Source organism: Rattus norvegicus, chromosome 11 (assembly GCF_036323735.1).
Source record: "Rattus norvegicus strain BN/NHsdMcwi chromosome 11, GRCr8, whole genome shotgun sequence".
Lineage (NCBI taxonomy): Eukaryota > Metazoa > Chordata > Mammalia > Rodentia > Muridae > Rattus > Rattus norvegicus.
Genome location: NC_086029.1, coordinates 14,887,361 through 14,905,156, shown reverse-complemented (window position 1 = coordinate 14,905,156; position 17,796 = coordinate 14,887,361). Strand labels below are relative to the sequence as shown.

The window sequence follows — 17,796 nt, the reverse complement described above, 5'->3', positions numbered from 1 at the left end:
AGAAAAGGAAAATATCTAAATGAAAGTTAGAAATTGCCACATTCATGCATTTCAAGCTTAAATAAAATAAACCTGACATTTTTCTCCAAAAAAAAAGAATTTGAAATATGCTAAAGAGTAACTTACATTTCTTGTGAATAACTGGTATGAGGCAGACGTTATGATTAAGCAATTCACAGGAATCTAAATTTCAGGAACAATTCCCTAACTTTTTGTTAATATTCAAATTGGAATTTTAACTTTTCTAGAAATGAAAACAACCTCTTCCTATTAACAATTTGGGTTTAAAGCTCAGACTATAATATTTAGATATTTAAACAATTTAGAGAGTTAACTCTTTCCACTGGCATTTGAACAGTGCTAACACTGGAAAGGAAATTATAGGATCTTTGTATATTTTAGAGGAGAAAGCATCAATACCCAATCTAAAGCATTATGAGATTAAAACAATGGTCTTTATCTATGATTTAGTCAAGATGTGTCAGAAAACTCACACTCAGGTTTACTCTCAAGTCTACCCACCGTTATTTACTTTTCTCAGGCAGACTGTGTTCTGCACACAGAGAGTAAGCACTATGAAAGGACCACGAGTATGTAACTAGAAATTCGTTATGGAATTACCAACTTCAGCTAACTTTAAAGTGTTTATGATTCTTAGACTGTGTTGTTCTCATTTTGATACAAACAAAGAGCACCTCATAAACCTAAATTAAGAACTTTAAAAAGATTTTGGATGTCAGCTAGTCTCTGCCATTAGATCATGTGTTGACAGTTGATTACAAACACATTTCAGAGGGCAAAGTGGAACTGTTGTTCCATGTTGTAAGTTTACAAGAACACTGGCTCCATTGCTTGTTATAAACTCATGGTGGTTCAAAGTACATGATAGGATTAGTGCAATAATATTGCAAGATAATCATGCTTGGCAAAATTAAAAGTCTGATAGATAACAGCATCAAAATTGTGGGAAATGGTGTTATTTCTGATCATAAATTATGCACACTAAAATTTTGACTTATGTGGTATTATTATGTATTTTGGATTATTTCTTCATTGAGGAGAATCCAAATTCAAATGTGATTAGTCTGATATTTTTCCCTCCTCATTAACACCAGCAAGTGTCCTTGAGCCATAGGTGCACAAGTTATGTTGTAAGTGTATAAGCTTGGATTGGACTTCATGACTGTATTTTGAGTGGCTATGGATTTTGTAACAGTATCCATGTTTTGCACAGTTGTTTCTTTGATGAGGAATAAAGACTGCACTTACCTGTGGGTATGAGGACAGATAAGTACCATGGTGTTATAAACGGTGCTGGTTTAATAAACGGTAGTAGATCCTTCTCCCAAATCCAGGAGTTCATTAGCCCTGGAGAGCTGGCTGTTTCCTGTACCAGAAACAGTTTTTTCTTTTGTTGAGGGAAAGTCAACTGTAGAGCTGTTGGTTACCACCAAGGTATGCATGCCACTACCACACCCTTAGGGCTACTGTGCCATGCCTCATCACTGTTTGTCACAGGATCACAGCTGGGTAGGGTTAGTGGTTGTTTCACTCCATTATAGTCTTGCAGGTCCCCATTTGTACCACAAAAGACAGTCCTCAAGAGGAGACTCCCATTTCAGGTCTAACTCAGGGTCATCTGGACCCAGTTTCTTAAGTATGCTATTTTAGAGTTTCATTTCTGTGAAGATACCATGACCAAGGCAACTCTTATAATGAGAAATATTTAATTTGGGACTGGCTTACAGTTTCAGAGGCTCAGTCCATTATCATAATGGTGGGAAGCATGGCAGTGCAGACAGACATGGTGTTAGAGAAGTCAACAGTTCTACAAAGGGTTTCTCAGGCCTGTTATTGGAGGTCCCCTGCGGAGGGGAGTACATTGACATCTCAGAGGGGGAAATACCATTTAACCTTTATTTACACATTTACACACCATCTTACATAATACTGAAGACAATTTTAGGTAGATAGCAGTAAATTGTGACTTTTTCAGACACCCTTATGTTTATTATTAACTATTACAATTTTCAAAACAAATTTATACTTTTTCCTCAAAGAAAAGGAGATAATTCAATTTCAAGATTTATAACTTTAGTTGAAATGGCCAAGTTTTTAGAGCCATTTAATCTATTTATTGTCTAGCAAGCCATGCAGGAAATTTTAAGTAATTTTTGATATTTAAAATTCTACCATATGTTTTATTTCTTATCATATTATACTGTTTTAGTTTCCTTGTAAAACATTAATTAGGATTTTTATAAGAGTTGACTAATTTTCTCAGATCTGCAGCAACATGTATATGTGGTGTACAATCTGGGTATTATCATCATTCTCTTTGACATGGGAATATTTTAGATTTTTAAAATGAAATTCTCATTTTATTGATTGCTTACTCTAGTTCACATTAATAATAACCTTCCATTAGTCAACCATAAGGTTGTTTTCTAATGTAGAAGAATGAGGTAAAACCATACACTCCATTATTTAACAGGTCAGACTGACAACAGTATACATCATGTAAACAAAGTGAACTCTTCTTGGTAGTATATTCAAAATACTCTTCAAAACTAATTTTTAACATATAACAAAATGAAAAAGGTGTTGACAAAATTATTATCATTTATATTTAATGCACCTACATGCATACTACCTTTTACACTATTAGTATAGTTTAGAAGTCAGAGTAGTGCATAACAAATGTTGTGAGAAAAATCACTGTGCTTTATAAATAATCAAGATTGTACATGTGGTGGTCTAGAACACTATCTTCTTTTGCTTTGGTTTCTCCTCAGATGTACATCTAACTGCTTTGTTTATTTTATGTGCTAATAATTTAAATGTTATGAGTATAAATGTTTGGTAGTCTCATATGCCAGTAAGAAGATGAGATGTAGAACAAGGGATATTAATTATATAATACATATTTGAGACAATTCCTGGGGGAACCATATGGTAATTCAATTTAGTTGTCTTTATAGTCATTTTATGTTAGAATTAATGTCTTACCAATTTTGCATTTTTATTATTTCCCTTGTAAGAATGTATAACTATGTGATAGTTTATGTGTCCTACATGAACAAATTTAAAAGACCATAACAGCTTGTGATCCATTAACTTTCTCTCCAGCTCCTCGTGGCTGTCTTGTATTTATCATGTTTTATAGTGACAAAGAGCAGCACTGTTTATTAGACAGCACTATGTAAAGCAGGAGTTGTTAAAAGAAGCAAATAAAAAAACTCATTGTACTTACATTCTTGGTGTACTTTTGTTTTCTTGCAGTTAATCTACTAGATTCAAAAACGATTCAAGGAGAGCTGGGCTGGATCTCCTACCCATCCCACGGGGTGAGTTCAGTAGACCCCTGAAATGAATGTCTTTTGCCTCTTTCAGAGATAGTAAGGAATGGTCAATGTCCTTTCTGAGGAAAGCTCAGTAATTATGATGAAAGGCTATATCAACAGCTGTATTGGTTCATGTACAAGTACAATTTAATGTTGAGGTCCTGTGCAACCTCTGAAAATTTCAAAGTTCTTTACTCCTGAAACCTGAGTTGCTGTACTGGCATGCTTAAATATTTTAGTTGTAATTGAAATTTTATAGGTAATCTAAATTTGATAGGAACAAGATAAATATCTGACACAACTTCAAAATGTCACATTATATTCAAAGTATATCTTTGGTAAAGTTTTCTCCAGTTCTACCCTTAAAATCAATCATGATGATAAGCTCACGTATAACAGAATTCCTTATTCAACTATGGAAGCATGTGTTCCCTTTATTTATTTTGAACGTCTTTCACTTACCCAGATTATATTAAAACAGGATATTATTTAGATGCTAAAATCAATAATGCCTTAACTTTTGAACTTTTTATATAAATTTTAGACTTTACCTGTTCAGGCACAGTCTACTAAACTGTATGGCACTTTGGTGTCTCACATATTTATAATGAGCCTTTTATTTACAAAAATTTATTATTTATTAATGTATTTATTTGAAAAAAGACCATGCATTTAGAAAATTCTTATGTGTCTTAAAACTGTAAAAATAATTTAAACATACTTTATTTTGAGTATAGCATGAATGAAATGCAAAGTGTGAAATATTTCTCACAGGAACAACTTCATGTGCTCTTTCTCTTTCTGTGGTTGTATTCTTTTCAAAGTGATTTTAATTAGTATAATTTTCCATTGGTATCCATATTTAGATTTGGATTCCTAAACATACTGTCTTACTCACACAGAACCATCAACCATTCCTTCGCAAAGGGATGCTTTCTGTCAAGGGTGGTTCATCCATCTGTCATCCTTGTCTCTGCTTTGCTTTCTACCCCACCTCGACGATGACAGAATGCCAAAACCCATCACCAGGGCTTCCATGTTGCTTTGGAAGAGAGAGAATGAAATAAGCCAGGATTTGGCTTCTCCATAGGTGTAAAAGAATTAAATTATTGGGATAAAACACAGTCGAATTGTCAGAAAAATATATCTAAACTCAGGATTGACTGAAAACTCATACAGTACTAATTAGCTAAATGATAGACCTAAATTGGTTTTATATTTTTAAGCTTTTATATCTTTTTATATTTTTTCATTTATATCTTTTTCATGATTCTACTGATAATTTATTATGGAAACCTACTATTTAAGTATATAAGATATATGAATTCCATGGTAACAATTTGCTGACACATATATGCACATATGCAATTTTTTAATCACAGGAAATTAATTTGTATACCCAAATAGCACTCTATCATATGTTTTCCTTTTATGAAGACATAATGAAAACAATGTTGTACACATTAAGCGTTAGGATAGTTTTTATTCATTCTTTGCACAATTTAAGAATTTCTCATTGTAAATCCTGATGACTTTATGATAAAATAAGTTAAGTGTGTCAATCAATATGCAGACAAAATTTGGGTGTTGAGGGTAGAGTGAATAAAATCTTCTAATAGAAAGTGTGGTATATATGTTAATCAACAGCAAATAAGGATAAATGAAAATTGAAACTGTCAGTTTTGCCTCAGACTTCCTGAATCAGAAGTTGTGTCTCAGCATGCTTTTTCCTCATCTTGTTAAGCTAAACATGGGCAGAAGTCTGTGTGCCAGTTGTGCTCCCGTTTGGCCTACTTGTCTTCCTGTTTTCCTCAGTGTACAGTTTTCAGTTATGTCTTTTTCTTCATGTGGGAGAGGACAGCTTCCCTCAGTGATTTTCTTTCTTCCCTTTGCTTCCCTTTGCTTCCCTCTGTTGATCTTATAGACATGATTTCACATTTTCACATGTTTCACTGCAGGTGAAAGAATTGAAGTTTATCACATAATTTTCAGGCAAAAAGAAAAAAATGTTGTTGTACATATTTTTATGTAGTGTGTCTCTCTCTCTGTGTGTGTGTGTGTGTGTGTGTGTGTGTGTGTGTGTGTGTGTGTGTGTGTGTGTATGGCAGAGTTAAATGTCAAGTGTCTTACCATATCTGCTCAATGTTATTTCTGAGACAGGGCTCTCGCTGAATCTGAAGCCCAGTTTTAGGCATTTTCTGTTCTACTATTGTTTTGAGAGAAGGTCTCATAATGGCTCTTGCATCCATCTGCAGTGCAGTCTTGCCCACTTTGATCTTGAGCTTACAATCTTCCTGCTTCGTCTTCCAGAGTAAACATGACTGGTATTTGGCACCATGCCTGGGTCAATTTATTTGTATTCGTTAATCTTTTCCCTACTTCTTCAATACAATAAAGATAGGACCATTTTGTGTTTGTACTTGCTAAGGAAGAAAATAACTGTCAAAAATTACTGAAAACCTTTGTATAAAATACAGCATTTAATAACTGAACTTGAAACAACTCAAAATCTCTGATTTTAACTAGTAACTCATCTAAAAAGGGATGAATTTCATTGTAATGCTTAGATTAACTAAAATATGAGTTTAGCCTTCAGAGAAAACAGTAAGATTAAACTGCCTTGTATAAGGAATCATTGCAAATCATTATTTATTAATTTAAAGCAATGGATGAAGAGATGAAGAAGGGAGGGAAATTTGGATCTCACTCATAGGATCATTTGACAATATTTGCAGATGCTGTGATTTTGGGGCAATAGCACTGGCGTATGTGGAAGCAGCCAGGAGTCCTGTTGTACATCTTGCAATGAGCATGGTAGCCCTCATAACAAAGAATGACAGCTACAAAGTTGGGACGTCCATGCTTAGGGGATTAGCAGTGACATTCCCTTCAGAGCTCTATGTGGTTACTAAAGAGATGAGAACGAGTATACCCGCCGTTCCCTCCATTCAGCCGCACTACAGTTCCAAACTCCGAATGTTCTGAAGTATAAAATTTAAAAAGCAAATAACTCATTTTGAACTTGAAATTACTTTTTTTGTGTGTGGTATGTGTGTTTCACCAGAGCTCTCTCTAAAGTTTCTTTAATCTGGGAGCACATCCATATGCAGTTCATTACTCTAAGTATTTTATTTCTGTTCCTTGCCTTTCATTGTCCTGAAGATGTAGTCATGCTAACATTTTAACATTAACCTCTATCATTAAAAAAATGTTGTTTAAAACAGAGAAGATTGGGGTTTGACAAAAAGCTCAAGTGGTTAGGAAGGCATATTATTCCCTTGGTGGATCCAAATTAGAGTCCCAGTACCTAAGACAGGAGCACACAATCACCTTTGACTCCAGCTCTAGGGGGTGTAATGCCTCTTGCCTCTACCTATGTCCACACATATAGCACACATTCATATAGACACACACACACACACACACACACACACACACACACACTCACACTCACACACACACACAGACCATTAAAAACAAAATAAATCTTTAAAAACACAAAAAGAAATGTTATCTATATTATTAGATTTTCTTAGATTTTTATCAGTGACTTAGTGATAATGTCAATGTACTTAAATAAATGAATTTTGGGCCAACAGATCTATCTGTTGACCACCTGATACCTATTTCTCCTGCCCCATAGAGCATAGCTGTCTTAGAGCTTTCACACTCTACGGGCTACTAGAAACTGGCTACACCATAGGTTCTTGATAACCTGAGAGCTATTCGTGGAAATTAGAATTATCTTGATAGAGGCTGATTTGACGAGGAAGAATTAAGGCCAACAGCACTGGAGTAACTCTGTTTAGGCTCCATGTAAAACCAGAAGACCAGAGGACAGTTTCAGAGTCAAAAGAGATTCACAGAAGTAGCTTGGAAGCCACTGTTCTTGACCCACTCAATTTCAAGGAGATATCTTCATGTAAGCGGTTTTCTTAATATTTCTCCTACTTTCAAATGAAAGGCATTCATTCTAACAGCAGAAATACTTTATCTTTCGTCAAATATCCTGATCTCTCTCCATAGCCTTTGTATCATCTCAGTTCATTATATCTTCCTGAGTTATAATGAGTTCTTTACAGGAAGATATATTCAATTAAACAGTTTAAGCCTACATATTGCAAGACAATTGGAAACAAAACTAAAGTTAGCCTTATAATGCAGTATATAATGGTTGCTCTCTAGTGATAAAAAAAAATCAGAATGCTGCAAGTAAATTCCTTTTGTCAAAAGAAATGGACATGTTTAAATTTTAAAAAAAAGAGAGAGATACTGTAAAGATTAAAAAAACAAGTATGTAAGACAGACAATTGTTCTCCTGCTTCCCAGGACAGTGGTGTTAGGTGTGCTTAACAGAATTATGGAATCAGAGAATTTGTGAATTCAGAGTAACTAAAAGTTGCCTGGATTTCTTACTTTCACCTTGTGTATGAGGTTTGAAATACAGAGAAAAAATATTTTGACAACAGACTGTCAGTAGCAACCACTGGGAGTTGCCTGTGTGAATCACTGTTCAAGAGATGATCCAGGAAAATCATATTTGTGACACATATGATACGGGATTGTTGGTCACTTGGAAGACTTCTATGCTGTCTCCTCCTTAGATCTGTCACTTTCATATTGTGTGCTGATCAAATTAAAACCACGGCAGAGTTTCATAGCGCGAGAAGCATTCTGTGAGACAAAAGGTGTTCTGAAATAAAGGGGACTATAGGCAAATGATATGAACAAAGCCGCACTCTTGAAACATTTAATTTTTGAAAATTAAAATGTTCTATTTTTTAGTGCTTTAAGGATAGAATAACTTCTCCCGTGTATTGCCAAAACTGTATGTTTCTACATAAACCATCCTCTCTGTGTCAAATCCACTTATATCTGGGGAGACTGGATTAAAATTTTTAAGACATAATTTGTTTTAACATGTAATAGTTTGTTGGGTTTTTTTCCTATGCTGATATATAGAATTAGGGTTTCAAGTAAAAAGACCTATAACTGATTTGCATGGTTTTTATTTAACCTTACTTAAAAAAATTTTGTCCTTCATGTTTCTTATCTTGTATTCATTAATAATAATGTTAAAACTCAAATGAGTTCAAATAGTTTCCCAATCTATTTTTAGTATTTAAATGTTTTATAAACTCATTGGGATCATTCCATAGAGTTTTAATTTACTTAAAAATTCTATGAGGGAGAGATCTTTGCTCTTTAATTTCCTCCTATTGATAATTTATGTCTTATACAGAAGTAACTATTTTGACTTTGACCTTTTTCACCATGTGCACAATCAAAAGTTTATGTTATGATTACAGAGACAAGAACTTCATTCTAAACACGTGCATACACTCATACCACATAGTCTCTCTCTCTCTCTCTTTCTCTCTCTCTCTCTCTCTCTCTCTCTCTCTCTCTCTCTCTCTCTCTCTCTCTCTCTCTCTCTCTCCCCCCCCTATAATGAGTTAAGATGACGTGTGTGGGGCTCTGAGATGTTTGGCCAGTAATAGTCCTGGTTGCCCGAGCCTGACAAAAGGAGTTCAATCTCTGAAACTCACATGATGTAGATAGAGATCTGCCTCCTTTCACTCTGTCTTCTGGCTGTTACTCAAGTACTTTGGCACACACAATTCCCATGCACACACAGAGACACAGACAGACAGACAGACAGACAGATGCACACCATAAAACAAATAAAATGAAAATATTCATATCTGATTTATTAAAATTCAATTTCTTAAAAACTATCCAATTCTAACTTGTTGAGATACATGTAAGAGCATTGTATTTTACTAAATGTGCTGCCTTACTGTTTAATAAGAATCTTTTCATTTGCTGCTTTATAGAGTGTGATCCCTGTTTTGTTGGTTAGTCATTTATTACAGCAGAATGGATATTAAACTGATAAAGAATACCCTAGTATCCTGAGAGTTGTAAAGTCATTAAAGCCACACAGTGTAAAAGTATAAAAACCCTATCTGTGGAAATTTGTGCTAACATTCATTGATAAAGACACTGCACATTATTAAATCCAACAGAATTTTACAATATTTCAAGGGAAAATATGTTTGAGGGAGGAATCTGTTCCAAAGGCAGCAGAGGCAGAAGACCAAAACATGTGTATCTATTTTCTGGTTATGTCATCATGAAGAGTAGAGCCTCAGATGACAGAGTGACTTTCCTTCTGTCATAGCATTCTTCGTCCTCCCATGCTTCCTATGTGGCCTTTTTTTTGTGGCCGTTTTGTAAAAGGAAAAATTTAAGATTGTGTAACTTAAGTTAATGAAGATTATACCCCTTAGAATTCCTGAATTTCGTGTCTTATATCACCCAAAATAGTAGCCACACCTTGGCACATAGCAGTCATCCAGAGACATTTACCTCAGGTGCTAAAAATGCTGACATTTCACAAACCAAGCCTATGAGGAAGAATTCTACACAAATTAATTCTGCATTCTTTTGCCTTTTTTTTTTATTAACTTGAGTATTTCTTATATACATTTCGAGTGTTATTCCCTTTCCCGGTTTCCGGGCAAACATCCCTCTCCCCCCCTCCCCTTCCTTATGGGTGTTCCCCTCCCAACCCTCCCCCCATTGCCGCCCTCCCCCCCACAGTCTAGTTCACTGGGGGTTCAGTCTTAGCAGGACCCAGGGCTTCCCCTTCCACTGGTGCTCTTACTAGGCTATTCATTGCTACCTATGAGGTCAGAGTCCAGGATCAGTCCATGTATAGTCTTTAGGTAGTGGCTTAGTCCCTGGAAGCTCTGGTTGCTTGGCATTGTTGTACATATGGGGTCTCCAGCAACTTCAAGCTCTTCCAGTTCTTTCTCTGATTCCTTCAACGGGGGTCCTATTCTCAGTTCAGTGGTTTGCTGCTGGCATTCGCCTCTGTATTTGCTGTATTCTGGCTGTGTCTCTCAGGAGCGATCTACATCCGGCTCCTGTCAGTCTGCACTTCTTTGCTTCATCCATCTTGTCTAATTGGGTGGCTGTATATGTATGGGCCACATGTGGGGCAGGCTCTGAATGGGTGTTCCTTCAGTCTCTGTTTTAATCTTTGCCTCTCCCTTCCCTGCCAAGGGTATTCTTTTTCCTCATTTAAAGAAGGAGTGAAGCATTCACATTTTGATCATCTGTCTTGAGTTTCGTTTGTTCTAGGGATCTGGGTAATTCAAGCATTTGGGCTAATAGCCACTTATCAATGAATGCATACCATGTATGTCTTTCTGTGATTGGGTTAGCTCACTCAGGATGATATTTCTGGTTCCAACCATTTGCCTACGAATTTCATAAACTCGTTTTTTTTTGATAGCTGAGTAATATTCCATTGTGTAGATGTACCACATTTTCTGTATCCATTCCTCTGTTGAAGGGCATCTGGGTTCTTTCCAGTTTCTGGCTATTATAAATAAGGCTGCGATGAACATAGTGGAGCACGTGTCTCTTTTATATGTTGAGGCATCTTTTGGGTATATGCCCAAGAGAGGTATAGCTGGATCCTCAGGCAGTTGAATGCCCAATTTTCTGAGGAACCTCCAGACTGATTTCCAGAATGGTTTTACCAGTTTGCAATCCCACCAACAATGGAGGAGTGTTCCTCTTTCTCCACATCCTTGCCAGCATCCGCTGTCACCTGAGTTTTTGATCTTAGCCATTCTCACTGGTGTGAGGTGAAATCTCAGGGTTGTTTTGATTTGCATTTCCCTTATGACTAAAGATGTTGAACATTTCTTTAGGTGTTTCTCAGCCATTCGGCATTCCTCAGTTGTGAATTCTTTGTTTAGCTCTGAACCCCATTTTCAATAGGGTTATTTGTTTCCCTGTGGTCTAACTTCTTGAGTTCTTCGTATATTTTGGAAATAAGGCCTCTATCTGTTGTAGGATTGGTAAAGATCTTTTCCCAATCTGTTGGTTGCCGTTTTGTCCTAACCACAGTGTCCTTTGCCTTACAGAAGCTTTGCAGTTTTATGAGATCCCATTTGTCGATTCTTGATCTTAGAGCATAAGCCATTGGTGTTTTGTTCAGGAAATTTTTTCCAGTGCCCATGTGTTCCAGATGCTTCCCTAGTTTTTCTTCTATTAGTTTGAGTGTGTCTGGTTTGATGTGGAGGTCCTTGATCCACTTGGACTTAAGCAGGGTGATAAGCATGGATCGATCTGCATTCTTCTACATGTTGACCTCCAGTTGAACCAGCACCATTTGCTGAAAATGCTATCTTTTTTCCATTGGATGGTTTTGGCTCCTTTGTCAAAAATCAAGTGACCATAGGTGTGTGGGTTCATTTCTGGGTCTTCAATTCTATTCCATTGGTCTATCTGTCTGTCTCTGTACCAATACCATGCAGTTTTTATCACTATTGCTCTGTAATACTGCTTGAGTTCAGGGATAGTGATTCCCCCTGAAGTCCTTTTATTGCTGAGGATAGCTTTAGCTATCCTGGGTTTTTTGTTATTCCAGATGAATTTGCAAATTGTTCTGTCTAACTCTTTGAAAAATTGGATTGGTATTTTGATGGGGATTGCATTGAATCTGTAGATTGCTTTTGGTAAAATGGCCATTTTTACTATATTAATCCTGCCAATCCATGGCATGGGAAATCTTTCCATCTTCTGAGGTCTTCTTCATTTCTCATCCTTACACCTGAATTTATAAACCATATATGAAGCTTTCAATTGGTGGCAAAGATACTTAACTCATTCTTTGAGAGTTAGAAATTGATTTTATCTTAGATCGAGTGGAAATACCAATCATTTTAAATATGTTCTCTCAATTGCTAAAAGAAACAGTATACATTTTTGATTCTTATAAACATTAATAACTAAATTTAGATATGTTTTAAATTTTTATGTCTTTTATTATGACTACAATTAAAATGTCAGGAAACAGTGTAACAATTTTTGCATCTGCTGCTGCTTCTGCTGTGAGGCAGGCACTATCAGAGGCAGTAGGATGTCAGCCACACCATGATTTCTACTGTGGGTAGGAACTATTCTTCCTAGTGTTTCCAACACATGTCCTGTTTAATTTCATCAAAATACCATGCAATTTTGCTCTCATTTTAAAGAAGAAAAGAAGGAATCACCTTGAATTTAATGACTCAAAGATGATATGTATATAGCTGGTAAAATGGCAAAAATAAGAAATAAGCAATCTGTTTTTTCCATCACATCCATCGTCATGGCTCCACACTAATTTTAGGGAGGTATGTAACTTATTTCTTGGGATCTTTATTCTTGGTGGAAGAAACCACTAGGTACCGCAGTAACTGCAATGTAATATACAATCCACTCAGCTATTGTATAGTTACAGTATTATTACATTGATAGTGTTATCACTTCTGCTTGATTGGAGTCAAGAAAATTGCATTCATTAGTTCTGAAGCTTTGAACAAGAATGAAAGTTTATCATGTACACGTGAAATGCATAGATGCAGTAACACTGTGCATTGACAGAGGAAACAGCCCAGGTCATTCAAATATAGAGAAGAGATAGCTGGTAACAATTCTAAGAGAAAAATTAGAGAGAGAGGGAGAGATGGCGAGGGTGGGGGGAAGAGGAGAAGGGAAAAGAGAGAGAGAGAGAAAGAGGGAGAGGGAGAGGGAGGCAGGGGGAGGGAGGGAGGGAGAGATATTGTGGGTTATAGAGGATGAATGGCACTTGTTTTGCTTACCTTATTGAACAGTTTCTCAAACTGCAGTGCATCAGAACTGTGACATGTCAACAGGACAAATGTGGCACATATTGGTAGTGGTACTTTTCTTTGAAACATATTTGAAATGAAAATACAAGATCAATATTAAAAGAACTGATCCTGAAAATCATTTTGAAATGTTTGCTTTTAAGAAATGTAAAGGGTACTAGTTTAATGACCTTAAACATACAATATACTGTCACACTGTCATATCACAGATGCTCGAGAAAGTTAGAGAATAATGTTTGAAATACTCTTAGTTGCCTGTGCATATGTGTACACACACACACACACACACACACACACACACACACACACACACACCTGCATCTGTAACACATAACACAAAGAGGGAACTGTTTAAATGCTATTTCAGTATTTGAAATTATACATTGATAATATATTATGGATTTTTTTATATTTTATTGATTGCGAATTTCGCAGCAGGCACTCTAATCCCATTCATCTCTTTGTCCCTTTCTACCTGTCCTCTTCCCTTGTAACCTCATACTCAGAAGGAAAAAGTAATTTAATTGTGGAAGATGTAGTCTGTGACAGTGTGTCTCAGAAAAACCTTTTGCTCACACTTCTTTTTCTGCAAATGAGATTTGCAACGAGTCATTGGTCTGGTGCGAGGCCTCTGGCTTCTGCTCTACTATGAATACTGTATGTTCACCAGGGCTCTTCTCAGATATCTTGGTATTGTCCTTTGTCTTGGCATTTCTGCAGCTTTTGTGTCTGTAGAAACTGCACCCTCATGTACTCTAGCAGTTTATAGATGGGGTAGATGTTGATGTGGGCTCACTTAAAGCCCGGAACATGGGTCTGAGAGATAGCTGAGCTGATCAGACCACTAGCTCTCCTATATCCCCAGGGTGAGCTCTTCAGCCCTTCTCTGGCTAGCTAATTCGATGTCACCTACGAGCAAGGAGCCAAGCCAGCTTTCCTGCTCTCATGACCTTGGTCTGGCTAATCCATGAGACCTGCAAGTAGGGCCATCTCTACTGTGCTACCCAGGCAAGGTTCAGAGTGCTGCAGCTGGTAAGAGGTAGGATCCAGCTTTCCTGCTCTCATTCCTCCAGAGCTAGTCCTCCTGCTTTTCACAGGTGGCAAGGGGCAAGAGGTGGGAAAGCATCTCTTCCTTGCCCCCAAAGCAAGTACAGTAGACAGACAAATGATAGCACCATCTCTCCTGGGCTTACACCCTCACTGTAGGCTTGCCTGCAAGCTTCCTGAAACCAGGGCCAGGTTCACTGAACTTCTTAAATGAGGTGCAGGCCATTTACCTTAACTACTGAATCTGGAGAAGGTTGGAGCCAGTTGTACCATGAAGCCTAGGCAAAGGTTGTGTACAGTTCTCAGACACCAACATGACCCCAGTCAGTAGAACAGACCAGTGAAGACTGCCTGGACTTTGGTGGTAACAGTCCCATGCTCCTACAGGTCCAGGGACCCAGACAGGACCCTTGGTGGCAGCAAGGACTAGTACCTCACCATAGTCTTAGTAGGCACTGTGAGTACTCACATCAGGCTGTTCCTCCTTACCCTTGACTCTCCAGTTCTGACATATCCTTCTCCTTTCTTATTTCCATCTCTCTACCACTTACTCATCTTAGTGGTGCCTGTGGCATCTGGGTGTCTAGAATGGTCTTAGAAGTACTACACCTCTTCTGTATGCAGTACCAAGCAGGGCTCATCTCAGGATGGTCTGTCTACTCAGACCACATGACTGTGGATTGGAAGTCATTTGTATCGGGCTTGCTCTGACAGCCAGAGTTCATCTCTTATGTAGGGTGTGGAATACCCACCCATGCCTGTGGCACCAGTCTGGGGTCACCTTGGGCATGGCTTTATCTCCTGGGCCACCTGAGCCTGGGCTAAAGATAATTCTTAAGACCCAGAGTAACATGGACACTCTCAAGACTATGGTATTATATATATATGGTCAAAGGAATTTGAACATTATTATGAAGTAAACAAACAAAGTCAGTAAATCAAACCATAAATATTTTGGTACCACAGTATATATAGAAACTAAAAGTTAAACTTTTTTCCTCCCAATATTAATTTTATATTATAGTTGCATTGTTAAAAGGATAGTTTCTTAAAATGTATGCAAAATAGAGTCAGGAATTGTAGACATATATTCAATTAGAAAATGAATGATTAAACATTGAATAGAACTGTCTGAGTGCTGTGCTTCTCCGTTCCATGTTCCATGAAACCACATTGCTGTTTTCAAAGTCTTCTTCCCTTTGAAAGACATGGGAATGGCAGTTAGTGTTAATGTTAATGTTAATGCATAGAGATTCTGATCCATGATGGAACTAGAGATAGACTTGTAATGGTGTCTGCGGGAGAGGAGTGGTTTGCTTATCCTAGTCATGTGCAGGGAGGATTCCACAGGTGGTTTGTCTGCGCATGGAGAGCAGGGGCCTTCTCATAGCACTAATGACTATGTGAATTCACTAGTGTGCTATTTGGCCTGTTTTCTTGTTTTTTTCTAGTTTCTCTCCTAGTACTCATACTCATTTTCTCTAGAAATAGTTAGAATGACATAAAGGTGTCTTTGGATTTTATATTGAGCTTTTATTTAACACTGGGGCCAGTTTGTTACTTGCATTATGTTCCTTAGACTGTGTTTTTAGCAATGACACATACATCTGCAGTGACATCCTAGAAGAACAGCATGAGGAGTTCTCAATAAATGTAATGTAAAGGAAAACAGATTCATTAAAATGTCCATAAATGATTTTTATTCTTATAGTTATTTGTGATTTAGTATGATGATTCTGGTCACTGATCCATAAAGTTATTGTGTGACCCTCCCCCGTCCCAGTCCAAAATCACTTTAAGTATTTTTAAATAGAGCATAGACATAGCACATGCTTAATAAAGGTCATATTCAGAAATTAAAGCAGTAAAGAGTTAATCATCTGTAATATGTCTAAATATAAAATATGAGTTTATTATATAATTTAATTCATTAGCAAGTCTTTTAATATGGTATAGTATAAGTGTTATTCACAAAAATCTTAAGACAAGGTAACTGAAAAAATGAAAACCTTAATTGTACAGAATCAGAGGTGCAGGATTGAACACTGGGTGGTGAAGCATTTGTCTAGCATGCCAGGCTTTCCCTGGATTTGATCTCCATACTGGCAAAACATTAACAAACAGTACAACAGGAACATTTGCATTATCTGAAATTGTATTTAGAAAAATATTCGCTGAATTCCACAGGATTTCTGCATAGTTTGAAAAGAAAAATGTTTTGTTTTGTGTTGTGTAATTTGTGTGTTCTTTTGTTTCACTTTGTTCTCAGAAGCGATAGTGTTACAGGTGTGCACTCCATCCAGTTTGATTATTGTTTACACTTTTTCCTACAAGTCATCACCCAGATTCAACTCTTGCCATGTTCCCTTGGCCCTTTCTCACATTTATTAACTCTTCACTTTCTTACACACACCACACACACACACACACACACACACACACACACACACACACACACACAGAGTATGGTTTTTTGTTGGCTAACTCCTCTTGAGCATGATGTCTGCCCTGGATTGTGATTAATATACTTAGTATGACTTCACCGAAGAACATGATTTGACTTCTCCCAGCTGGTGTCAATTGCAAATAGCTTCTTGAATGCGGGTGGGAATTCATGTCCACTTTTTTTCTATGTTGAAATTTTTATTTTTTGCGCTTATGAATGTTTTGTGCATACTGTCACAGTCTCGGTGAGTTCATACGCACACCAACATGTTGCAACTGGATAATACTATGTCATGGAGCCACCTACTACCAGACTGATCCTCAGACTGCTTCCTCTTCTCTGTGGATGCTTAGTCTTGAGGGGAGGGGGAATGATAAAGACAGAGCCTTTAAGAGTCATTCTCTGCAGATTCTTCAGTTGTGGGTCTTTATGTTAATTGTTATCTATTAAATAAAGATTTTTTTATGAGATTTGTGTAATACAACGCCCTGAATTTAGTAATGTGTTATTAGGAATCCTTTTATTGCTGTTCGCTTTGTAGAATAATTGCAATAGAGTTCATGTTCTAACTAGTCTCAGCTTCTTGTCCTCACTAACAGTGTCAGGTATAGGTTCTATTCCATGGAGTTGCCCTGAAAGCCAATTTAAAAAAAAATGACTGGTTACTCCTATATCCCTTGTGCCACTATTGTACCTGTGGGTATATCTTGCAAGCTGGCCACTATTGTAGATTTCAGGATTCCTAACTGGGTGGGAATAACAATTACTATTTTTCTTGTATGTTTCCATCTTCTGAGTACTAGTAAGTACAGGCATACCTTATAGTTTACTACCATCTTGATTTATCAATGTTCAGAGACATAGTATATAGTATATTTAACAGTGGGGTCTTATGGTTGGATTGTTGCAATGTGTCAAATAGTGTTGGCAATAGCCTGTAATTAGGAGGCATCAGTGGAATCCTTTTGTCCAGTGACTCATAAAGATAACCTCTTCCTAGTACTAGAGGCTTTATTTGGTAGCATGGGATGTTGAATTTGAACAAGTGTTTCCCTCACTGTGTGATAAGCCCATGCAAATTCCTTTTACATATATAAATATTTTAGAAACTTCTATGTTAGTAGTCTTTGGTATGAATTTTCAGAAAAGAAAAAACCCTTTAATGTCATCTATCCCTTTCCATATTCCTACCTCTTCCATGTCCTCTTCTTGTCCCTTTTTTTTCTTTCTACTCTAATTTCTCCTTTATCCTCTTATAACACTATAT

The 17,796-nt window shown here is 36.9% G+C and overlaps 1 protein-coding gene across 5 annotated transcripts in view; it reads left to right on the top strand.

Annotated features, from left to right (window-relative positions):
• Epha3 (Eph receptor A3) overlaps positions 1-17,796 on the top strand; it is a 335,681-nt gene that overhangs the window by 15,565 nt on the left and 302,320 nt on the right. For all 5 annotated transcript variants that reach the window (XM_006247976.5, XM_039088234.2, XM_006247977.5 and 2 more), the window contains exon 2: positions 3,283-3,347. In XM_006247976.5, the coding sequence (XP_006248038.1) occupies positions 3,283-3,347 (65 nt within the window). The remainder of the gene's footprint in view (positions 1-3,282; positions 3,348-17,796) is intronic.